Source organism: Ursus americanus, chromosome 5 (genome assembly GCF_024610735.1).
Source record: "Ursus americanus isolate L20-20 chromosome 5, mUrsAme1.1.p, whole genome shotgun sequence".
In the NCBI taxonomy this organism is placed as follows: Eukaryota; Metazoa; Chordata; class Mammalia; order Carnivora; family Ursidae; genus Ursus; species Ursus americanus.
This window is the reverse complement of record NC_142131.1, coordinates 73998772-74024363: the sequence shown is the minus strand read 5'-3', so window position 1 is coordinate 74024363 and position 25592 is coordinate 73998772. Positions and strand designations below refer to the sequence as shown.

At 41.1% G+C, this 25592-nt stretch overlaps 1 protein-coding gene across 1 annotated transcript; it reads right to left on the bottom strand.

Annotated features, from left to right (window-relative positions):
• Window positions 1-706: 706 nt before the first annotated feature.
• Window positions 707-23790, bottom strand: FEM1C (fem-1 homolog C). Its single transcript, XM_045794898.2, has 3 exons — window positions 23557-23790; window positions 21978-22708; window positions 707-4127 (listed from the first exon to the last, which is right to left on the bottom strand). The coding sequence occupies exons 2-3, from the start codon at window positions 22519-22521 to the stop codon at window positions 2818-2820; spliced, it is 1854 nt and encodes a 617-aa protein (XP_045650854.1). The 5' UTR covers window positions 22522-22708; window positions 23557-23790; the 3' UTR covers window positions 707-2817.
• Between the last annotated feature and the right edge of the window lie 1802 nt (window positions 23791-25592).

The following is a 25592-nucleotide window of genomic DNA, read 5'->3' as shown; positions in this document are numbered from 1 at the left end:
TATCTAATCTGAGTAAAATGACCATTTCTTTTCCAGGAATGATCAACAGTGGAACATCTAAAATTCAGCCAGCCTTACAAGGCATTTTTACAGAAACGTAATCAAAATTTTATAAACTCCAGCCAACATCACCTTGCAACAGTGTATAGTTTAGTTCAGTTCGACTCACATGAGTACAATTAGCTCATTAAGTTATTAAAGTACTCGCTTGTGGTTAAAAAAGTAACAAACGGATGTATCTTTTTAATTCAGTCAACAACAATTTTGAGACTACTCTCTGACAAAGGCCTTAACAGTGCCTGAGGTCACGTTTATTAACCAACCCCCTCCAAAATAAAATCGTGGACAATTTTGAGCTATCAGGCCAACTGATTGGTCAGGGGGTGTGGCAAACAGAGAAGCGTGTCCGAACTGAAATAAGGCATTTCAGTTGCTCGAGACTGAAGAACGGTTTTAAGCGATCCATCTTTAGCGGTACAAGAGGCTTTGTGAAGAAACCCTTAGTTCCACTGGAGTTGTGCGGTGTGGGGTCACCTGTCAGGCAGTGTGAGGTGTGCCTTACCAAACGAGCATGTGAGCCCTCTTATAAACCCGCCCAGAAAAGGAGTGGGAAATATTAAATCACTGAAAAATCCAGTTGCTCATCTTTTACCCCCAAACTACTGAGATCTCCTAGTGTCGACTTACTGCACATACAGAGTTTCCCTTTTAAAAAAAAAAAAAGTAGCTCATGCATACGTACCACAAGGTTAGAGGCAAATGATTTCAAAATGTTGATGATCTATTTCTAGAATGTGTGTCTAAATCACAAATTGTTAATATAGGTGGCAGCTCAAATGTTCCACCGAATTTGCCCGTGGTAAATACAGGGTTTAAAGCCTCTTCATCAAAAGGCTGGAGAGCGACCATGACCAGTTACATCCCATTCACCCTTTTCAACGGTGAAATTCAATTCACAACCTAGTAAAATAAGGCTATCTTTAAAAAAAAAAAAAAATTAAACCTCAATTATTTAACCAGAAAGTAAGTCTAATGCTTTTTTATTTACTACTATTCATCACGTGTTTTGTTTGTTTGTTTGTTTGTTTGTTTTTTTGTTTTACTGAATAAAGATGAAATAAACCTAAGGTGATTCTTTGCAGTGATGACACCGTAAAGACCATGACATCAACCCTCAGGATAAAATGCGAGCAAAAACCCAAGTGGATCCAGCTCATTCAACTCACAGGTACACTTGAGTTTTTTTCCTCAAACAAATAAGGAGCTTTTTATTCAGAACAATTTCATTAAGACATTTGCAGGGCAAATGTGCCGTCATAAATTTTATTCTGAGTAACAATAAAGTGCTGAAGGATAATTACCTGAATCTTTTTTAGTACTTTTCACTTAATCTTTTCTTAAAAGAGCCCTTTCTGTGGCATTAGCGAAGCTGTGTGGAAGAAAAAAACCAAACCAAACCAAACCAAAAACAAAACAAAACAAAACAAACCGTAGAGAAAGAAAAGCAGAGCAAAGCTAACTTTCAGTAAGGGGACAGGAAGCACGGCAACCTTCTGTGTTTAACTAGGGTGGCGAATAACTGAGACCAAAGTAATTCATGCAAGTTATCTTGAAAGGTATACTCAAGCTGGAAGAAAGAAAGGACACTGCTACTGACCTTGGATACTAAGGCAGTAAATTGCATACGAAAATACCTTAATTATCCTAAATGCCTAGATCGGGCTCGGCAAGCATCATGCCACTGACATGCTGTAGCTCTTTTTTGTAACTAAAAGTGATCTGCGGTTCGATCGCTGAAGAGTTCAGTGTGACTCATTAAAGCGGTGTGATAAACTTTGAGGTTAAATCGAAGCGAGTTCTCTACACCTAATCACATCATCAGCACAAGCAGGACAACGCTGGCGCAGCATGAAAGGTGGATCACTTTATAAAGATTCTTCCTTTTACTGCATGATATATTAAGATGACAGACCTAAATTTCAACTGGGTTAATGAGTTCGAAGAGATCTGTTTCCCAAATTTAGCACACAATAATTTCCGTGGATTAGAGAGAGAAACCTCAGAAGGTGGCAAAACAAAAAAAACAAAACAAAAAACCCAACAAACAGAAAAGCCTGAGCTCAGGGAGCTAACCTGTAGCTCTGTCATGCTACAAAGAGTACTACTTTCAAAAAATCAACTTTGTAACAAACGTAACAGTGTTTTGAGTCGAAGTTGACCAACTGCTGCATAGAAAAATGTGCTAACATACAACAGTCAAGTTTAAGCCGGTGCATAGAGAAGATAAAGCACTTATGGTAACTGCAAATGGTAACAGGTCCATAAAGGGTATACAGCCTAAGCAGGGGTCCATCAGGGGGTAAAAACCTGTAAGTAGAAATGGTGAGGAAAAAAATCAAGTGGAAAGAGGGAAGAAGCTTGGACAAGAGAAGGAAGCAGCAGGGGAAAAAAAAAAAAAGACCTTCAATTGTATAAAATTCACAAACCAGTCAAGTATAAAGACACCACTGAATAACGGTGAACTCTGCCCCAAACACCCAACAGCAAACAGAACCAGAACAGAGAAGCCTTTGGCAGACAATTTTAGAAATTCGAATAGGACATTACATTTCTCAATAATTCACAAACAATATATTATATGGTATATTTATATTAAATACTGGGAAACCAATCCTGGACAGCTGATGCTTCTAATGCTTTAGCCAATGAGAGCACGAGAATATCAAGCTAAGTGAATGCTGGTGTTCTCACAACAGTGCTCACTGATGAGGCAACTGTCAGCGATCCGTGCTTTCAACAGTGTGACCAGACAGATTATCATCTGTGAAGGGAAACAAAGGTCTCTAGCTTTTCTGGGATATGCCCTTTATAATATATTCTATGATTCACTATGACACGAGCAGCAAGACACTGCAGGGTGGTATGATTTATGGGCTGGATCAAATTTTTAGCAATTTCCTTCTCGTCCAGCAAGTCACTAGCAGTCTGTTTGTGCAAGTTTGTGGCATCGAAATGTGCACCTGATTTAATAAGGAGATTCATGATGTCGGGATGGTTGTTCAGAGCAGCGATGTGCAGGGGGCTGTTGTCGTCGGAGTCTCTGACGTTCACGTCGGCGCCACACTCAATCAGTATGGCTGTGACTTGCAGAGACGGGAATTTACACACGGGGTACCGCCCTACACAGGTAGTATTCTTGTCCACGGCCAGATGAAGAGGGCTGAAGTTGTTCTTCCCCCTCGGATGCAGCTTAAGAAACCTGTAGATAGTCTGCTTTTTGAAATGGTCCTGTTCTAGGGTACACGGAACTTTTTCTAACAAGCAAATCAAGTGCAAAATAATGGAAAGAGCCTTATTTAACTGTAAAGGGTCAGCTGGACACTGAGTTTGTTTGATAGCTCGCTCTATTTCAAGGACACTTTTGCACAGGATGCCCATAAGATCATCAAATGTAACGGTGGTGCCCAGCAGGCCTTTAGCCCTATCCTGGAGCATGAAAGAGAACAGTTCTGCAAAAGATAACAAGCTGCTGGCGGTCATGGGGCTTAAAGGGTCCAAATTGTTCTGCTGCATATCCAAAGCATACTTCCAGAGGTTGATGCATCGTTTGAAATTTCCAGAATCCGCATAGACAGCGCCTCTGTATCTAATATAATAAGAGGTATCAGGATGAGAAGGACCAAGAATACGTTCTCTAATTAAGAGTGCCTGCATTCTCATCTCATCAGGGTCAGCGATAAGACCTTCTAGCTCTTCAGCACTGTTCACCTCCTTGGCATAATCGTAAGCCATTATTAGTGTCTGTGGTACCGGTTTGCTAATTATATTAGTCCTATCACTGTACCTCATGTTCATTGCCTTTTTCCAGTACTTCAAGGCCCCAAGCAGATCTCTCTTTTTGTCTACAAATGTAGCTCCCAGAAGCTCTAGAGCATTGATCCGTTCTGTCTTGCTGGTCTGCGCATGGTGAGTCAGAAAATCCACAATATTTGTGTGACCAGTAACACTTGCTGAGAGAAGGGGAGTCATTCCATAACCATCCTTTTCCATCTTGGCACAATACATAAGCAGCATCTTCATGATGTCCAGACTCCCAGATTCTGCGCAATCATGCAATGCAGTATTACCTTGAGGAGAGGAAAAAAAGAGATAACATGTTTTCAGGGACCAGGAGACAATGGAGTACATGGATGTAGCTTAGGAACCTCACGAAAAGCAGGCCGCTCCAGGCTGACCTTAATGGGACGTACTTTAATCTGAATACAAATGAGAAAAAAAACGATCCTCGGCCCCTAAAACTAGTGTGACACATTGCGGGGCTTAAATAAATACTTGTTAAGTTTGTTGAATAAATGACCAAATTAGGCATGAAAAGATCATCAAAGTCACTAATGAAATTCAAAATGAATCCATAGCCTCTTGAATTTTTTCAGCAGCGTTTTCAAGTGCATATCCTATGACTAAAAAGCGATGAAATGCAATTAACCGGCTATTCAGCTTTGCAGACAGTCACTTAACTTTCTGGGTCAGCTTCCACTTTTATAAGCGAGAACTCTAATCTACGACATCTAAGATTCTCCAGTTTGATTCTACTAGGAGTCAGAAATTATTTTTCCCGTATTTCTGATTGCCAAATGTACTTCAGCTGTCTTAGTCAAAATTCTCGGTGACAAAGTACTTTGCTCAGAAAGCTCCCAGGAGAAAAACAAATCCAGTAAAATGTGAAAAAAAAAATATGTGGGTGGTTCAACTGGAAATTTAAAAGGAGCCATCTGAAGTGTCCTTTCGTAATGGATTATTTCCCATTGTAATTTAACTTTCTAAAACGTTCTCTGAAGACGCACTAAATGTTCCAACGCTGTCGTGATCTTCCCACACGTGGATTCAAGTGGACAAGAGACACTGGCACATCGGGAAAAGCTCACATGCAACACGGGAAGACATTATAACCACGCAGGTATTTTAGCTGCCCAAGTTTAATGCCAAACGTTTCACCACTTATCATAACAGAAATTACCACGTGGACCTTTGATATTTACCTACGGTGTTTACAGAAAATTTCAATAGTGAGTCACTGCAGGCGCGAGCGCAGCGGAGAGTTACTGTCACCGGCCGACACCGGGACCCTTGCAAAGAGCTGCCCGCTCGGGGCCAGCCCTCAGCTGACATGGGAGAACACGTCTGCCTGGTAAACAGTTCAGAACACTTTCCCTCTGTGGTAAGGGGGGCTCACTGTCTGTATGAACAATACAGTTTGTGTGCGAAATAACTGCTTTCCTTCTGGGAGTCTGGAATTTGGGGTATCTCAGGGAAGGGTGCCTACGTGAACAGCATCCAATAAAAACCTGGGGCTCTGAGTCTCCTAATGGGTTTTCCGGGACAGAAACCTCTGTGTCACTTCTTATGAGGGGACAGCATAAAAAAAGCCTGCACACGGACTCCTCTAGGCCCCACCTGTGCCCTTCCCCTTGGGATGCCGCCGCATGTCCTCATCACACCACTGTAATAAACATTAGCCATGATTACCATTACATGCTGACTCACCTCCAGAGACGGGGAAGGCCTTGGGGGACCCCTGACACAGCATGCGTACTAGAAAGCAGTTTAAACCTGAACGCTTCACGTAACAAGTCTGCAACTAAATTTCGAAAGAGCCAGTTACTCCACATTGGGACTTAACTCTCTTCACAGGTTCACCCTGTCTTTGGTCCTCCAGAACACCTACAGGAAGTACATATTATCCGCATACACTGATTCTGACTCAGGATTTCTAAGGTCTATAATGGAACGGTGTCTGAAGGAATGTTCTAGCAATGTGTCTGTAACCAAGCACTGAGAGAGCAAGCCCAGAACTCCTGCCTACTAATACTAATGTTCATTGTTCAAAATAATTTCAAGTAAACACAGCTATCACTAAATGTACTTTTTTTTTAAAGATTTTATTTATTTATTCGACAGAGATAGAGACAGCCAGCGAGAGAGGGAACACAAGCAGGGGGAGTGGGAGAGGAAGAAGCAGGCTCATAGTGGAGGAGCCTGATGTGGGGCTCGATCCTATAATGCTGGGATCACGCCCTGAGCCGAAGGCAGACGCTTAACCGCTGCGCCACCCAGGCGCCCCTACTAAATGTACTTTTTAAAGCTCTTTTAAAATAAGAATCCCTTTTCCTCTAAGAAAGAGACAATATAAGAGAAATGGGAGTCTTCTCCATTCAGTCACATAAAATCAAAAGTAAGAATGCAAGAGAAGCCAGTTTTTTCTTAATTAACCGAACTGCTATATTAGAATACACCAAACACTGAAAAAAATGTTGTTTTTTTAATAAAAAACCTATAGAGTAGTTTCACATCCAGTAATGGCAGAAGTGATATGATCACCCTCCCCGTACTAACTTAAGCTGAAAAATTTCTTTTTAAAAAATCTGTTTGACAGCATGTAAGGAGCTAAAAAAGAGGACAACATCCAGAAGAAGAAAGAAAATCAGAGAAGTCCAGAATTTAGGGACGCTTCCCCCAGTGGCCTCTTCCGATTCTGGAAGCAGCAGCTAAAAAACTGAGTGGAGTTTTTGACAGCTGAGCAGGGCCAGAGGAGGAAACTGGAGTCCCAAACCCACTAAGACAGGAACTCTGAAACCGCCCCCCCAAGTTTGAGTTAGAGCTCTGAAGGGCTGCACCCTAGTACTTAAAGACAAACTACAAACAGACAAGCTATTGGAGGAACCAAAATCCAATTTAAGATCATGTCAATACCGAATTAAAGAAATTCAGGATTGCTAGTGAAAGTAGCCAAAAGCCAAAAGCAAATATTACTTATAGAAATTTACTTACAGAAAATATTATCTAGATATTACCTATTTACTAGGGCTCAAATTATTTTTCATATTCTTTATAGCTAATGTTTGGTATCCAGCCAAAGGAAATGCAACACAAAACCAAAGGAAGTAAGAGCTGATGGAAAAGCCCAACAGAAGATCCAGATCATACAATCATCAGACAGACTTTAAAACAGTAATTATGCTGAGCAAAGTAAGAGAGATTAAAAAACAATTCTGAGAATTAGAAAACTGGAAACTACAAAAAGGAACAAAATGGATGTTCTAGAACTGAAAACCTCAGTGGGTGGCTTTACAAGCAGATTACGCACAGCTGAACAGAGAATGAGTGACTGGAAAATCAGTCAGATGAAAATATACAGGAAGAAGCATGGAGGGAACAGACTGGCAAAGCAGACACAGTGAGAGACAGAGGAACGATGTCAGAAGGTTAACACTCTGAAAGCCAGAATTCTAGAGGAAGAAAATGGGCCCAAAGCAATAGGTGAAAGATAAAGTCTGAGAAATTTCTGAAGCTGGTAAAGTATTAACGTATAAATTTAAGTAAGTTTTACAAACACCAAGAAAGAGAAATACAAAGAGATTCCCCCTGAGGCACACTCCAGCGAAACTGCTGAGCACTCAGGCAAAGAGAAAAATTTTACACCAGAGAACAGGTGGAAAGGACCTGCATAAGAGCAACAGTTCAGCTGATGGCAAAGCTCTCACCAGGAACAGGAAGCTGGAGGACAAGAGAATGGTAGCTTGCAAGCGCTAAAGGAAAATAACTGCCAACGGAGAATTTTACACCCAGAGCAAGAATCAATGTGAATGAAGGACTGTTTCAGGTGAGAACAAAAAGAGAAAACCTAAGGTATTTATTACCGGCAGACGTAGTACTACAGGGTGTTCTCCAGGCAAAAGCAGGATGAGCCGCATGGAAGCAGGGAGATACGGACAAAGCATCCACAAAAGGGGTAAATCTGGGAGAAATACTGACTTTGAAAATAACAAGTGTCTCATAGGGCTTGAAATACATACAGAAGTCAAATGCTTGACAGCAAGAGCATAAAAGTACGGAGGGCAATTGGAATTAAAGTATTCTAAAGATTTTTGCGTTACGTGGACAGAGATAAACTCAGAAATTTATGTTATTCCATTGGGAAGTCAAAGTAGTACAGTAACCACTAAAATAACAGAGGGTATGCATCTCATTACCATATACTCTCTAATACAGAGAAAAAAATGAAATAAGAAAAAATAATTCAAACACAGACCAAACAAAATGAGAGTCAAAGAACACAAACCAGGCAGGACAAATAAAAATCAGAAAGTAGGAGAGTAAAACCTAAATATATCAGCAATTACATTAAATGCAAGCAAACTAAGTGTTCCCATTAAAAGACACAAACTGTCAGACTGGAAACAGAAATATGTAAAACTCAACTACATGCTGCTTAGAGGAGACACAATCTTCAATACAAGATAGAAAGAGGCTGAAGTGAAAAAAATTATACCCTATGCAGAAATGAACCATAAATAAGAAAGGTATCTGATATTAAGATATCAGACCAAGGAGACTTCAAGGCAAAAAGCATGGTTAGAGATAAAGGGAAACATTTTACAAGGATATAAAATCCAAAACAACACCAAGATACAGTATTTCCAAATTTATTTTTACCTAAAAACATAGGTTTGAATTATTTGGAGCAAAAATCGAGAGAACTATGAGGAGAATCAGACAAACCCACCATCACTGGACACTTGGACACACCCTTCCCAGTAGAGAACAAAACACTATGGGTAGAGAAGATTTGAACACAACGAACCCACTTGATTGAGGGAAGTGTATAAAGGAACAGTGGACTCAACATGTATAGAATACCACTTTCTTTCAAGGATACAGAAAAGAATAGACACACTGACCACATTCTGGCCACAAAGAGAGACTCACAGAAAGAGCAAGGGGCAGATATCACTGATTATCTTCTAAGTCCACAATGCAAGTTAGAAATCACACACACACACACACACACCAGCAACAACAACAAGACCACCACCACCACACTAGAAAAATCTATACAGACTTGAAAATTTAAATACATACTGCTAAATAACCTATGGGTCAAAGAAGAAACCCCAATGGAAAAACAGAAAATATTTATAACCGGGTGAAAATGAAAACCTTAAGGAAAAAATCCTGTGGGACGTGGCTGAAACTGTGCTTCAATGTGCACCCTAGAAAAGAAAGGCTTTGAGAAGATGGCTCAGTTTCCATCTCAAGAAACTGAAGGAGAAAAACAGTAAATTAAACCCAGAGAAAGCTGAAGCAAATCATAAAAGCAGACATTAAGGGAGAAGAAAAAGACATCTATACGTTAGCACAGCATTCTTTCCTTTTCCTGAGTGGTATGTATTAGCGGTTGTCCCTTCGTAATCTTATATACGTAACTACGCAAAGCAGAGGAAATACTTATTCTACAAACAGAAAGCAGGGAAACTGGTACTAAAACATAAACCCATGTCTCCCAATCGTCACTGCACTGTACTCTGCATTCCTGGGGTCCTATTTTAAATACTAGTCAGACTAGAATCTGATGAGTAAGTTCTATCTAAGCCAAACCTCATAATGGAACTCCACCGATCACGTTACTTTCCAACTCAAAACCTTTCATGCTTCCTCTAAAGAAACAGCTGAAAACCTTATAGATGGCTTTCAAAATTCTACAACACTGATTTTCAAAGCACCATCTGTGTAAGGCAGGAGGGCAACGGGGAAGAAATCCAGAGTTTCAGGAAACATACGAAGTAAAGCTTAATCTTGGTTAGTGGGAACACACAAGGTACACGATGAGAAATGGATTTTAAAAGACTGAGACATTATTTACCTACCCTACTTGTCTAGCCTCATTTCTCATTGTGTGTGACGGGAATGCTGCACTGTGAATCTCACCAGGAGTTGGCAAACTTTTTCTATAAAGGGCTCGATGGTATTTTTAGGTCTTGCAAACTGTTACGTCTCCACTGTAACCACTCAACGCTGCCATGGCCAGAAGTATCCATTGACAATACAGAAGATGGCCTTTTTCTAACAAAACTCGACTTATGGACACTGAAACAGGGCTTTCAGGGCTTTTTCAGGTGCCATAAGGTAATACTATTCTTCACTCAATTTTTTCCCCAACCATTAAAATATCAAACATGTTAGCTATCAGGCAGTACAAAAACAGGAGGTGGGCAGGCTTTGACCCCTGGGCCCTAGTTTGCCAACACCTTCTCTGAGACATTGCCAATACCTGCCATTCACGTGGCGGAGACCCTACTCACGCGTCCTATCACTCCATCCTAAGTGTCCCTCCCAGCACCGGGGACAGGCTGGCTCACTTCCACCTCCACACCGCTGCTCTTCATTTTTTTGTAATATAATCTTTCTTCTTTCCCGTTTTAACTTCTTGTCCTTCAAGTTTCAACAGCAACTTCAGCTGCCTAAAGAGACCTCCTTGTTTATAACCACACGAACTTGTCATTTTGAGGATGCCTGGTGAATAAATGTGTCACTCGTCCTGGTGGGTATTCCTATTACATGAACTATCATGATATGATGTAATACCTTGTAACAGTACAATGTTACTGCCACACACATCAGTTTTCTTACCTAGACAGTCTATTCCTAAAGGACACAGATCCTATATGATATTTCCTTTATATCCCAAATAGCAGTTAGCACACTGCTACGGTGAGAGTCTTACATTTTTAATACTTGATTATCACAAAAAGTGATTTAAACTTAGCTTCTGGCAATAAGTTTAAAAAGTCAAGCCTTAGGAGAGAGATCGTAACTACTCTAACAAGTTAAGTATATGACTGTCACACTCTCATGCCCTCGAAGCCCTAAAAAAGTGCTTCCGAATTATAGCCTAGAACCTTGACTCAAAAGTTTAAAAAGAGAATCTTCCAAAGCAAACAAACAAAAAGCTTAATTTTAAAGCAACTATAAATTTTGTCTCAGGTCCAAATCTCTATATAGATGTTTTGATAAAGTTGTCGCCAGTCCATATACGACTGTCACCTGCTTTTCTCCCACATCTTGGTCATTTTCTCCCGTTAAGTGACCAAGAGTCTACATGAACTCCACGGATACTACATCCTCATTCTTAATGGCTTTATGGTAGAAGTTCAAGAAAGGAGGCGTGTCCAAGTTCACATAAACACCTCCCTCGTTGAGGGACATCTGCACTGCTTCAGAATTTTCACTATTAAAATTAACGCCTAAAAACCTATGAGGACAGGTAACAGGTGAATGCCAGGGGGTGGGTTCTGGGAGAGGGCTGACTGCAAAGGGGCATGAAGAACTTTCTGTTCTATCTTTATAGTACTGGTGGATAAACTACAGTGTATGTTTACCAAAACTTACACAACTATATACTAAAAAGGATGGATTTTATTGTGTATAAATTATACTCCAATAACTAAACGACAGAAAAATTTACGCCTAATATAAAACAGAATCCCAAGTGTGTGACAGCTTAAGGTACATCTCTATTTCATTCTAAAGGAATCAGACAATCTTTTAAAAGATCCACTTTTATAGTATTCTTTCTGGCACCAGAATTAATTTTGAATTTTAATTTGTATTACTTCTGTACCTAGGCATATAGGACACTTTCCCATGTCTGTTCACAAACTTTATTTTATGGCAAGTCTATTTATGTTGCAGTTTCTGGAATTATCAGTCTGACTTTCTCTATTCATTTTATAAAATGATAATCAGTTATCTGCTATATTTGCTCTATTAACTGTTTCATTCATGAGATATGCTTTCAGGATGAAATGCAAGTTCTTGTGGAAAAAATATAACAAGTTGATTTAGAAAATCAAGTTATTATGTTCTTGTGATCCGTCTGTGCCAAAGACCAATAAAATTACATTTAATTTTTGCTAGGTAACATCAGTGATTTAGACTTTTGGTGCCTAACATCATATACCAAGTACTTACTGAATAGTCACTGAAGCACTTTCCCTCGGTTACGTGCCTCTATGTTTCCACAATATGATGGAAGATTTGGTATCTCTACCTCACCATGTCTTAATTTTGTATCCTCAGAGTGAGAAAGACAATTAAAAATAGAACACAAAGTTCAAAAATAAATACTACCAGGCACCTTCAATGAAATTAAGGATATTTAGCATTGAAATTTAATGAATTCACCTTTAACTAAAGAAGGAAAAGAAAGAAAATAAACACTGTATTATACAATTCTCAGTGTCTGACTCAGAACATGTTCATTTGGAGAAAAAATAAAATTCCTGACACTGAATTCATTATGGAAAATTCTCAGGATTTCTCAAAAGACATACTTGTTAAATGGACATTTCTTAAAAATCAAGCTAATGGTCCATGAAGTCTTAATTCAGTTAAAGTATTTATACAGAAAGTTAAAATAGTATCATCTAAATATATTAATTTTCAACTACGTAACTTAACCTTGAAATAGTGCTAAGAAAATCCGGAAGAATAAAAAGTAGCCATATTCGCTGAGATGCTTCTGGGATGGACACTAAGGGAAGGAAATGACGCAAGTGCACACGCACAAAACCATGGTCTCCAGAGGGGAGGTGGGTGGGGGGTGGGGAAACAGGTGATGGGGATGAAGCAGGGCACTTGTGATGAGCACCAGGTGATGCATGAAAGTGCTGAATCACTATACTGTACACCCGGAACTAATATTACAGTTATGTTTATACTGGAATTAAAATAACAACTTAGTCAAACAACAAACAAACAAAAAACATGGTAGTACTTCTCAAGAAGACCTATCTAAAAGCACCAACCTTAGTTGCTGTTAATTCTAGAGAGACCTGTAGTCTTGTGATAGCAGGCACATAAAAGACAGGGATTCATGTAGGTGCCTAACAAAGGGGTCAAGATTTTCCTAAAATAAGTAATCCCAAAACATACCAGTATTTTGAGTAATAACTAGTTGGAGCCCTAAGACTTCCCTCGCTCCCAACCAGATGTTTGGGTTTGACTAAACAGTAAGTGACTGTTTGCGTGAGATTGTTACCAATCAACTAACGACTTAAATCATACAAGAACTTCAACACAGAATTTATAAATATCTCAATTCGGGTAAGATTACTTAGATTCTCCAGGATCAGAATTAAGTCAGATTCTAAACCACTCCCAATTTCTATTTTTATTGAAACAAAAATGCTCTCACAAGGGCTGTAAAATACTTTACAAATACAAAATGTCTATTACAATTTGAAGTGCTTTTTCTAGAAATATCAATTCAACAGATTCTGCTATTTTGTCAAGTCCTCACACAGCTCAAGTTTTGTGTGTTTTGGTCAAATATAGTTGTGCTTCTCAAACTTTAATGTACACAATCACCGGAGGATGACAGTAAAACACAGATTCTGACTCAACCGATCTGGGGTGGATCCAGGTGAAGCCTAAGCTGCTGGTCTTTGCTACTTCGAGCAGTAAGGAAATCAAGGAGGAACCTTATTTTCTTGTTTGTTATGTAGGTATCTGCCATGAAGCTAAATAGCTAAGAGCTGTATCAAGTAATATGAAAATAAGTTGAAAAGAAGGGTTAGGTCACAGCCCTGTTCTACGCCACACAGAAAACGAAGCTTCACCATTCCTCCTTATGCTAAATGAAAACATTAGATGCCAGAGCTGGAAAAGGGTGCACTCTACAACTAGATTACACTCTTTGACCCACAGAAACGTTCCTGTCTACGTAGTAAAGGGTATCAGTAAACCCTGCAGTGTATTCTTAACAGTTTTCTTGTTTAAGTCAAATCTAAGTGATCTCCAGTTGGATATTTCAAAAATTAGCTTGTAAAATAAAATCCAAGTTGCTGTAACCAATACCATCAGAAGAGCGGAAAAAACAACAATGTAAACTGGTGCAACCGCTGGGGAAAACAGTACGGAGTTTCTTCAGAAAGTTCAAAATAGAAATACCACACAATCCAGTAATTCCACTTCTGAGTATTTACACAAAGAAAACAAAAACACTAATTTGAAAAGATACACGTAACCCCATGTTTATGGCAGCATTATGTACAACCTAAGTACACACTGGATTAATACTCAACTATAAAAAAGAATGAAATCTTGCCATTTGTGACAAATGGATGGGCCAAAAGGTATTATGGTAAATGAAAAAAGTCAGAGAAGCAAAAACAAACACATGGTTTCGCTTATATGTGCAATCTAAAAAACGAAATGAACAACCCAACCAAAACAGAAACTCATAAATATGGAGAACTGGTGGTTTCTAGAGGGAGGGTGTGAGGGAGGACGGTGAAATAGATGAGGGGGATTAATAGGTAAAAACTTCCAGTTATAAAATAAGTCATGAGGATGAAAAGTACAGCATAGGGAATATAGCCAATAAGACTGTAATCACATGGTATGGTGACAGATGGTAACTACACTCATTATGGTGAACACTGCATATGTTTAACTCAAATTACTATGGTGTATACCTGAAACTAATACAATATTGTATGTCAACTATACTTCAATAAAAAGGAAGGAAAAGAAAAGGGAGAGGCATTTTATAATTACTTCAGTTTTTACAAAAAAAAATTAAGTTTGTGACCAGTACTCATTTCACTTGTTCCTCTTATTTTTACTCATATACCCGACTTCCTTTCTGTTACTCTTAACTTCCCTCATTTTCCTAAAAAAAAATTAAATTTACTTAAAAAAAGAAAGTGAAAAAACAATCTACAGCATGGTAGAAAATATTTGCAAATCATGTATCTGATAAAGGACTTGTATTCAGAATACATAAATTACTCTTACAACTCAGTAATAAAACAATAACCCAATTTTAAAACATGCAAACAACATGAAGACACTTCTCCAAAGAAGAAAAACTAATGGCCAACAACCACATGAAGAGATGCTGAACATCACAGCCCTGAAGAAAAAGAAAAATCAAAACCACAATGAGATACCACTTCACACCCACTAAGCTATCTCAAAAAAGAAGAGTAACAACAAAATGTTGGTGAGGGTGTGGAAAAATTGGAACTCTCCTACACTGTTGACAGGAATGTAAAATGGTGCAGCTGAGCTATTCCTTAAAAGGTTACACAGAGAGTTGCCATGTGACCCAGCAATTCCAACCTCCATCTGTGCCCCAGAGAAATGAAAACTTACATCCACACAAGAACTTGTACGTGAATATTCGTATCAAACTTATTCCTAAGAGCCAAAAAGTAGAACCAATCCAAATGCCCACTAACTGATAAATGGATAAATGTGGTCTATCTACACAAGGGGATTATACAATAAAGACTAAAGCAATAAAAAGAAATAAAGTACTAACACGTGCTACAAAATAAATGAGCCTTGAAAACGTCACACTAAGGGAAAGAAGCATATTATGCTTCCATTTATACGAAACGTCCAGAACAGGCAAATGCATAAGGACAGAAAGATTAGTGGTTGCCTAAGGTTACTGCATTCGGGGTGGGAGAGGAGGAGTATTACTGGATATGGGTTTTGGGGGAGGGGGTGATGAAAAGGTGGTTGTGGTGATAGCCACACAACTCTGTGAACATACACTGATTTGAATGCTTAAATGGGTGAATGGTATGTGAATTGTGTCTCAGAGCTGTTTTAAAATCAAAGTACTTGTATTTCTGGTAAAAGTGTACGTTTTGACCTTTAGAAGCAGCAATGAAAGGGTCTCTTACTATAACGGATTTGCTGGAAATGCACAAAAATAATTCTCACCTCTCCTCTTTAGCCTACTGTGCTTGCCATCCATTCTTCTTCAACTTTTGTAGCTGGAACTTGTAAGAGGCCCACTTCCAAAGATGGGGAGGGGCCTGCGATTCAACTGCGGAACACTGCTGATGCCAAGTATTTTATTCCTGGAATAACTAAATGGTACGTGTTAAGGGAAGAAGTGAGAAGGGGTAGAGAGAAACACTTCAGGGAATCTAAGGAGCACTAGAACATTCCTCCCCTTAGGAGTCTTCCCTTAGCCATGTATATTCTAACACCTGAGATACTCAAGGACAGGAGTCCAAAGAAAAGGAATCAGAACAGGATCAAATACAAACTGTGCCAAGGATACCATGTGCCTTCCCTTCATTAATTCTTTGTATAAGGCACTGAGTTTGGAGCATACAGAAATTTAACAACAGAGGCCCTTGAAGCTCACAACAAAGTTGATCGCTAAGAACATCTGCATCCAGAGGTAAGATCAATTCTTACGACTCAAGGGGAAATCAGAAAGTGCCTGGGAGATGGGTGTTGACATCTAGTGGAATTTTAAGACTAAGAGGAACTGAGCTAAGGGATCAGGACTAAAGCAACCCAATATTAGTGTAATTGGGTGAAAATTACACAATGTCAAAGCATCAACATTATAATTGAGACTTCATTAAAATTCCCTTTCCGGCCGTGCTTCCCCAAGCATGGGGGAAAAAGGGAAGACAGATGTTTCTCGCAGATTTGCCCCCGAGTGATTTCTTTACCTGGGCCTTTCCCCACCTCTATCTTCCATCACATACGTTCTTGATGTCTCAACAGACCTCAGGGAGGGAACCACTCGTACCCAGTGGTCAGTAAGTGAAACAGCCTCTGTCTTAAGTTTGTGCGGCTGAAAGGGCAGGAGAGTTCAGGATCTACTTATTTTCTCCAACTTCAGTTCAAAATCCAATCTCCAGGCCTAGAAGAACACGGTGGATACTTCCCCACTGCACTCAATCTATACACTTCCTACCCTGGGGACACGGAGAAGTGTGCCAGGGGACCCAAGAGGGAAAAGACAAACGTGCGCAACACCTTGCAGGAGCAACCTGATGAGGCGGCATTAAAATGGTAATGAATTCAACCAGTAAGTCATTTAAGCATCACTATTAAATCAAAACAAACACAGATATTCCACAGACGGGAGAGAAGTTCTAAGTCCCTCTCTCTAATTCTTCTCGAAAAGTAGGTGTGCGGAGGTTGACCAGCAGCCGAGAAAAACAGAATGAACCACTTCTGCTTCCCACACGCACAGTCCTCAAGTACAATGAAAGAGCCAACCAACAGGACAAGAGTCATTTTCCTTGTCCCTGATCTTAACACCAACCGCTCATAATTTACAGAGGAGATTTTCTTACCTCTGAATTTACGGTGGGTTTAAAAAAAAAAAAAAATGGATTTTTTTTCACATTTTCTTGACTGAAATATATCTATACCCAAAAAAGCCTATACTATGGGAGACAACGAATATAACATGCCTGGGGTTTGCTTTAGACAACTGCAGAAAACAAAAGGAGAGGAGAGAGAAATAGATTTTTTAAACTCTGGCAAATGTGGATAACTGCTGAAGCGAGGTGGTAAGTACACGGTGGTTCAAGTCACATTCTTCTCTCCACTTACGCAAAAATTAGAAAATTTCCATAATGAAAAGGCTAAGAAAACTGCCGGAACTAGCTCTCTCTCAAACACTTGTAAGGCCAGCTATACTTAGGAACCTACATGAATTTCTCGAATTTCTGAACCCCTAGAGTTCTACCTGTGCTGCTCATTTTTCACAATTACAGCCTTAATTTCTTACTTCATATCTTCACGTAAGGATTTATTTCCGTAGTGAAAGAACAACAAAACAGTCCTTGCCATCAAGGAGCTTACAATCCTTTCTCCCTTAAATCCAACCTATTTCATTCAACGAACTCATTTACCAAATACCTACTATGGGCCAGACACTCTCAACACATGCATACAAACACCAGGTCCCTAGCCTTGAAGAGCTCACAATGTAATAGAATTAGAATGCAGTTAGGTGGGTCCCCCCACCCTCCCACCCCCTGCCGTCAGAAAAAAAAAAAAAAACCCCAGTTATTTCTCAGCTGAAAACTTTCACTAGCTTACCTCTATATAAAGAACCAAACTCCTTTGTCAATGTCCTTTATAATCTAGCCCTGAGTGCCCTGTGGTCCAAATGTGCCTACTTTTCCACTTCCTGGACCCTCCGAGCATATTTCTCAACGTGCCTTTCCTTATGCCACTTCCTAAGCCTTTCAAACTGCATCAAATGCACTCTACAGATCTGAACCTTGACAATCCTTTCAAGGCCCAGCTCAATGTCTCCATGAAGACCACACTCCTAAAATCCATCAGTGGAGATCCACACTATTCCTTCAGCAGGTAACAAATGCGAGGTCCTCTATCTTCCCATAGGCTCCACAATGTCCAACACAGTCTCCTGCCTACAGAAAATGCACCGGGATTCTCTTATTACCAATTTACCTAATTACCTTTGGGTACTTAAAAAGATCAACCCATGCGGGAGGATAGCCTGTCCTCTTAGGGCCAGTCTCCCCAGCCCCAACTCAGAGAACCTCTTCTACTGCTCTGTAGTACTCAAATCACTGCCCAGTGGCGTCTGGGTATAAAAGCTTAAGAGCTAAAGTAACTTTACTGTAGATCCTATTCTGAATCCAACAAGAACGTTAAAAAAGAAAGAAAGAAAGAAAGAAAAGAAAAAAAAAGAAAAGAAAAGAAAAAGGGAAAATAAAGGACGCCAAAGATGAGCGTAACCATGAAGTGCTGAAATCCATGTGGTAGCTCTGAGATGGGCTTGTCTAATCACTTCTGATGTGGGGTCTACGGTTTTAAACCGCCATCCACTCTCCTGCTTCAAAAATCAACTGCTGTGTTAAACTGGAGAAGAATTCCCAAATATCTCAAAGTGTTTCTCCTCTTTGTGAATGCCACGGGAAAAGAAAGAACCCACGGTCCCCTCAGGTAACCAGTTGGTTGGGGAAAAAGTATTTCCAAAAATCAAACCCGAGAAAGCACGGCTGCTGCACTTAGCATTCTGTGGTGTAATATCTGCGTATGAACCTGTCTCTCTGATCAAACCATGAGCTCAAGAGCAGTGTAACAGCCTGGTACATGGAGGGACTCAGTAAGTGCTCTCTCAATTAGGGAATGAACTCCACCTTTGGTTAAAACCTGTTCAAAATGCCAACAGCCTATTAAAAAGTCACGGGGAAAAAAAAAAGTTCAATAGTATATGCAAATGCCAACTGCCTGTTAAAAAGTAATGGAATGTGGTGTGGAAGTCCTGTGCGTTTGGTATTTAAGCAGACAAAGCATAATCTACTGGGGTTTTCTTTCTTCACAACCATTTCCAACAGCTGACACGTACCTTTTCCTAAGAAACGTCTCCATTTTATCCCTAACCTCATCACTCTTTTCTACTTCTGGGATAGGACAAAAAGGGGGGGGGGGATTCTTTCTTGATGCTCTGTCAGATAGATCCTTCGCCAGTATTCCTGCCTCAGTTTCAAATGGTTCCTGCTTTTTTATTACGCGTTAACCCATAAAAAAAATCTAGAGTCAGTGAAAGAGTGATTATCAAGGAATGGAAGCTTCGGGATCAGAGTGCATATACACCTTAATCTGCCCCCAATTTAATTAAGAGTCACTGTCGAAATTAAAAGGGACCATAACAGGTAAGAGCACTGCCCACAAAATGATATATACACTTATATATTTATATAAATACTTATATAAATATATCCAACATATATTTGTATATAAAATTGAGAATATCTGAAAACAATTTTTGGTATAAAACCGTGTTCTCCTGTTACGTGTAATTTTTTTTGAAAGGCACAAGTACTAGATACTGACACAGGTGGTGGGGGTGGGGTGGAACGACTCTAGCATTTGACCAAAAACAACTCTAGAATTAGATCATTTGACCACATCCTCACATACAAGGCTGTACGATGATGGCGATAAAGGGAATATTCTTCTGAAAATGCAAAGGTAATCAAGTTAGATACCATTCAGTTCATTACGGGAAAATGCTCACAAAAATATGAGCTACTTACAGTACAGTTCTCTCACACATCCTATCTCCAAGTATATAAAGCAACTTTGAAAACCATAAGGGAGACAGTACCACTACTCATCTCTCCAATGACCTAAGAGTTTAAAACAACTTCACTTAAATATGTAAGTTCGACAATCTGTACGTTATTAGGCTAATGAATAAAAAGCCCAAAAGAAAGACACAAAAAAAAATCCAACAAACCTATACAAGCAGCCGTACCTTTTAACACTTTCTCTGCTAGTCATGATTTCAAAGCATTCCCAATAGTAACGTGGTCACGTAAACAGTAACTGTTCTCTTAAAACAGGCATTCTTTAAAGGAATAAATGTTTAAAACAAACAAAAATGTCACGTTGTCCTCTAAACCAACATCCCACCTCAAAGAAATAATCAGGAACAAATGAAAAAATGTCTAAGAAAGAATGTCTGTCTTGTTTTTTCTCCCACTGAAAAGCCAGAAGCAACAGAAAACTCCATTAGGAGAGTGTGCAGTTATTGAAATTAAAAGGCTCTAATTAATGCCATTAAAGATATTACTGATTAAGCTTAAAAAAGTTTATAGAAGGGCATATAAAATAAAACTACATACATGTATCTATATAATAAGTTCAAACATATCTTTGAAATGATTATCTCTAAGTGACATTTTGTGAGATTTTTACATTTTCTCTGAAGAAAAAATTTACAGAAAATCACAATAAGCCTGCATCATTTTATAGCAAGCCTTTAAAAAAAAAGGATCATACTAATTTCAGTAAATTCTGTCCAATAACTACGTTATTGTCCCATAATGGTGTGGTTTAGCCTCTCTGAAAGGCAATCCGACACCATCACAATGATAAACACATACTTTGAGCAATCCCATTTAGAGGTATCTATCCTACAGCTATTCTCACCCAAGTGTGCAAAGACACACTTTTGTTCAAGAATATTAACAGAAGCTTTGCTTACACTGGATGTGACCTAACTGTCCATCAATAGGGCCTAGATAAATTATGTAGATTCATACAATGAAATACTGTGCCCCCGCTAAACAGAATGAGGCAGCTCTGTGTGCTGGAGTTGAATGACATCCAAGATAATTTAAGGTTTAAAAAAAAAAAAAAAACACAACACTATGTATCAACTAACAGAAGGGAAAGGGGGAGGAAGAGACATAGACAAGTGTACCTGTCTTTGCACAGACCATCTCCAGGACACACAACACCTCGTAAACAGCACTTGTATACCTAGTGGCTGCCAGTGGGTTGGAGGTCTAGAAATCGGAGGTGGTAAGATTTTTCACTGTAAACACTGCCAATCGATTCGTGTTGTTTGAATATTTTGTTTTTGTTTTTCACCATATAGGTAGGCTACTTTTAAGTTTTACCAGTTTTTTTTTTTTAACGGGGCAGTGAATTACTTTGCTGTCCTATAAATAAATAGGAAGGAAAAAAAGGTTTCCAAGTATCAAAATATGCCATCAAGACAGCTGTTTTTAAAAGTTTCAAAAAAAAATTCTCAACTATCATTTGCTGCTTGAGGCTTATTACAATCCCTGAAAATTACACACAACAGTAAACCTGAGCTCTTCTTTGGGACAAAGGTGTTTACACTGTTGCTAGCCAACAAATCCGCGCGTCTGTCTCACCTAGTCCTTGTTTTGCTCTCAGGACTGTAGCAGTTTTTAAAATCTCTTTTCTCTCTTGCTATATTTAATACATCTTCTATGTGAGAGGATTTTCTATTGGCCACACAATAAACAGAGAAGAAGGCAACAGATTTTCTCCCTTTCCACTGATATTAATCCTTCCAGGTCAGTGTGGCCTGGCCTTCCCCGACAGAATAACAAATGAAATGCCTGGCTAAGACACATAAGACAATGACTCACTAAATATAGTAGTTTCTACTCCACCGGTGTTCTTCCAAAAAAAAAAAAAAAAATCAAAGCTAAGAAAAATACATTACACTGAAGTATATTCTCAAGTGGATTAAAGGCAAGCCTAAGGGCTCAGATCAACGGCCACTAACATCCCCTGTAATTCTGGGGAACCCAGGGATTGGAAGGTACTCCCACTAAGAGTCAGCAAATGCTCCTTAACATCGTGACGGAGGTCTTTTTATCACTCTTGTTCAGTGTATTTTCAAATACCAGAGAAACGACCAACAAGGCTATGCTGGAAGGGACACCTCATCAAAACAGGTCTGTCGATGTTGGCTGACTCAGCAGCCACTGTTTATAGTTAGGCATCAGACTTCCTGAAAATAATGGCAAACACTCAGAAAGCCGAAATGAAGAAGCTGAACTCACCTTTAACACTTTTTCTATTCACATCTGCCCCCTTTTCAAGTAAATACTGCGCAATCTCTTTGTGTCCTTTGTAACACGAAATCATCAAGCACGTATGCCCATGTCGGTTGGATACTTCCAGATCAGCCTTGTGTTCCACGAGGTACTTCACTATTTCCAAATGGCCATCGAAACAGGCAGCTCGAAGAGGCGTGGAATTGGTTAAAGTTGTGTTGTTGACAGATGCTCCATGATTTAACAAAGACTGCACCACCTTCAGATGTCCCGCGGCAGAGGCGGCCCACAACGGGGGCGCCCCCTCGATGGTTTCGCCATCAAAATTGACGGAGCCCCCCACTTCTATGGAGGCACTGCACTGCTCTAGGAGGAACTCCACCATGTCAAGGTGCCCGTACCTGGCGGCCATCAGCAGTGGCGTGGCTCCGTTTGTTTTTTCAGAGATCAAGGAGGAAACCTCCTCTTTGGATTTGCTTGCCAACAACTTGGTGAGAAGCCGGAGTTTGCCATCCCGAGCTGCGTTAAAGACTGCGGTCTTTAGATCCATTTATGTCCAGTCGAGAGGCTGCGCTTTCTTTATCCTTCAAAGCAAAGCTCCAGCTTAACTCTATCGGCACAGGCAAGAGTTACAGGAACCAAAGTTCAGTGTTAATCGCTGCACCCCAAACGCATATAAAACCACGGAGAGTCTGTTGTCTTACCGCCTTCCAACATCTGACAACCAGAGCACCAAACTAGAAGAAGGAAAAGGAAAAGTAGCAGTTTTGAATTTTCCAGGGGTAAAGGCGAAAACACTATGCAGGTTTATCTTCATTTCTACTTCTAGGCGGCGGGGGCTGGAGGGGGGGCTGTGCATACCTTAGGGACTACTCAAGCCACCCTAACACGGTGGGAAAGAATACAAAAAGGTGCACACCGACCCAAATGTTTTGGGGGCAGGCAGTTTCTTTTCTACATTCGGTAAATTGAAACAGTACAGGCAACCAGTTTTCTCGCCTCCTAACCGGCCAAGCTTTGTTCTAGTTTTTGCTTTGCACACGCCCAGGGAGAGTACAACCGAAAGAGGCAAGAGACGCGGGTCCAGAAATGTTTCTCTCACATCTGCAGAGGAGAGCGAGCCAAGGGCGCGAGGCTCAAGGCCTCGCGGTGGCCAGAATGGGTTTCGAGAAGGAACAAAAAGGTCGGACACAACAAACCGCGGCCAGCTAACGCCAAAGCCCTCGCCCTCAAGGTTCTCTTTCCTTGAAAACTACTCGAGGCTCTCAGGAAATCCGGCCGCCTTCTAGAGAACTTCGCCCGCCCCATTTTGATACCCCCTCCCCCCTACCAGGGATCGCAGGTTCCTCAGACCACCGTCGCCCCTCCATAACCTTCACCTCCACCTTCCCCAGACCCGGGCGGCTCCTCCCCGAGCTCCCCCGACCCCCGCCCGCCGGGCCGCGGAGCCTGGGGCCTCCAGCCCGCCGCCCGCCGCCCGCCTTCCGCTGCCGGGGGCGCCCTCCTTCCCCTTCCCGCCCGGGCCTCCCCGCGGGCGCCTCAGGCCGCAGCCCGGGCTCCGGCAGGTCCCCGCCGCCGCCACTACCTGCCCGGGGGCTGGTCCTCTCCGCCGCCACTGGCCGCTCGGGCTCGGGCCGCCCCCCTTAAATTGAAACCGTTGTCCGCGCCGCCAGCCGGGCCGGCCTGTTCCGCCTGCAGCCGCACAGCTCCTCCATGCCCCGCGCCCCACAGGAATGAATCCGGCCGCGCCGTTCGCCCCGCCCCGCCACGCCGAGCCGCCTCCCGCCCTCCCAGTCTGCGCAGGCTACAGCAGCTGCAGCGGATGCCGCGGCGGATGGTGTAATGGGCTGCGGGCCGGGGGCCGGACAAGCCTGAGCGAGGTTTCACATCACTGACGCGGCAGCCGCGCCATTGGGCCGGGGGAGGGCGGCGGCTGCCGCGAGCAACCGCGTAGGGGCGGGGCGGGGCCGCAGGGGGCGGGGCCGCGAGCCCAGCGGAGGACGCACCGGCGTGAGGCACGCCGGGGGGGCGGGGCGCCACGAGGGGGCGGGGGCACGCCGCGCCGCGGGGTCCGGGGTCCGGGGTCCGTGGGGGTGGTGCGAGTGTCTCACGGGCATCTCGGCTCCGGTTTCCACGCGCTCGTTTTGGGAGGCTGGTTTGCGGGACTTTCGAGTCCCACGGCCAGAACTTCCAGAAGGGTGGTGGCTGTTATTGCTTTCTCCCACCCATAAACGCTCTCGCACTACCCTCTTCTCTCCGTTTGGTGGAAATACACCGAGCTCTTAGATCTCAGAAAAACAAAAAAAAACACTAGAAACAGAAATTTGAGAAAAAGATTCGTTTGGGGGGCTGCCAATCATAACTTGTTCTTTTTTTTAAATAAGAAGCCTAAAAAATAAGAATTTACTAAAAGCGGTAAAATTTCAAAGCAGTGTAAGTCAACAAGGTCGAGCTCCTACTCTTTGAACAATAAAACCAGGAAATGAAAGAAAGCTAAAAAGTTAATATGAATGAAGGGTATATCACACAGCAGGAAGAAAACTTTATCAAATTTATGACGTTAAGCTATGGGATGTATCAAAGCAGCTTGAAGAAGAGTGTAAGCATGTTTGGGGAATGACACCCCTAGCGAATCGTGATGAGAAAATAAGTGTTTGAAAAACTGATCATCAGTCTCTTGAATGCTTTATTTTGGGTAACTTAGACTCGCACCCAATTCCTTGGGTACCACTGCGGGTAAGAGAATATTAGATTAGACATATTATCTGACCCCAGCCTCACAAAGGTAACCATTATTTTAAAAGTCAGACATTTCACACACACAAATCGCAACTTCATTTTTGCTTATTGACTTACAGTGTTGTCCAGAAATTTTTGTAGTTTTGTAGCTGATGTAGTTTTGCATAACTGAAGTCCTAATTTTCATACAACTACATATTTTGCTTTTTCCTCTTACCGTACTGTAAAGATTTCTCATGTTTTTACAGTCGTAATAATCATTATAATCATTTTTTATTTAGGTAGTCAGTATTATACAGGCTCCACCTCGGTACCCCAAAATTGAACTTCAGCATTGAGAAGAAAATATAGAACAGAATATAAAGGAACAGGGCAGCCATCTTTAACAATCAACCAACCCAGAGGACTAGCTGATTTATCCTTAGTGTGCAAGTCACAGTTCTATACTCCCAAGGTACATACAGAAGCCACTTAGCGTCCCAACCAAGACCTAGCCTGAGCTGACTTGTGTCTCTTACCACATCCAATAAGATGATGAAAGTGACCGGCGAACTGAGACGTGCACCCCCCGGGGCACTTTCAAGGGCTAGGTGCACACTTAAGATCATTTTAAGACCACTTATTTCTGAATCTTCAACTTGCATCTATATTACTTCCGGAAACTGATTTGCTAGTTTAAAGAATGCAGTCAACGTGTCTCCCTGTTTCCTTTCCCAACTGTAATCACCATAGCCGTATATTTTCCAAATTGCAAAAAAGGGGGGGCATAACTCTCATTCACTGAGAATCTTAAAAGGGTGCATTATTCCAGGGTGTAAAAACTTCAGGGAATCTTTGTCAGTTTTTTTTTTTTTTATTTATAAATTTAAAATACTGGGCTGT

Bases quoted from the DNA above. Each gene is read 5' to 3' on its own strand.
- FEM1C (XM_045794898.2), bottom strand. From the start codon at position 22,521: ATGGATCTAAAGACCGCAGTCTTTAACGCAGCTCGGGATGGCAAACTC. The intron at 4,128-21,977 runs GTGAGTTCAGCT...CCTCTCCTCAAG, and splicing joins GAATAGAAAAAGTGTTAAAG to GTAATACTGCATTGCATGAT.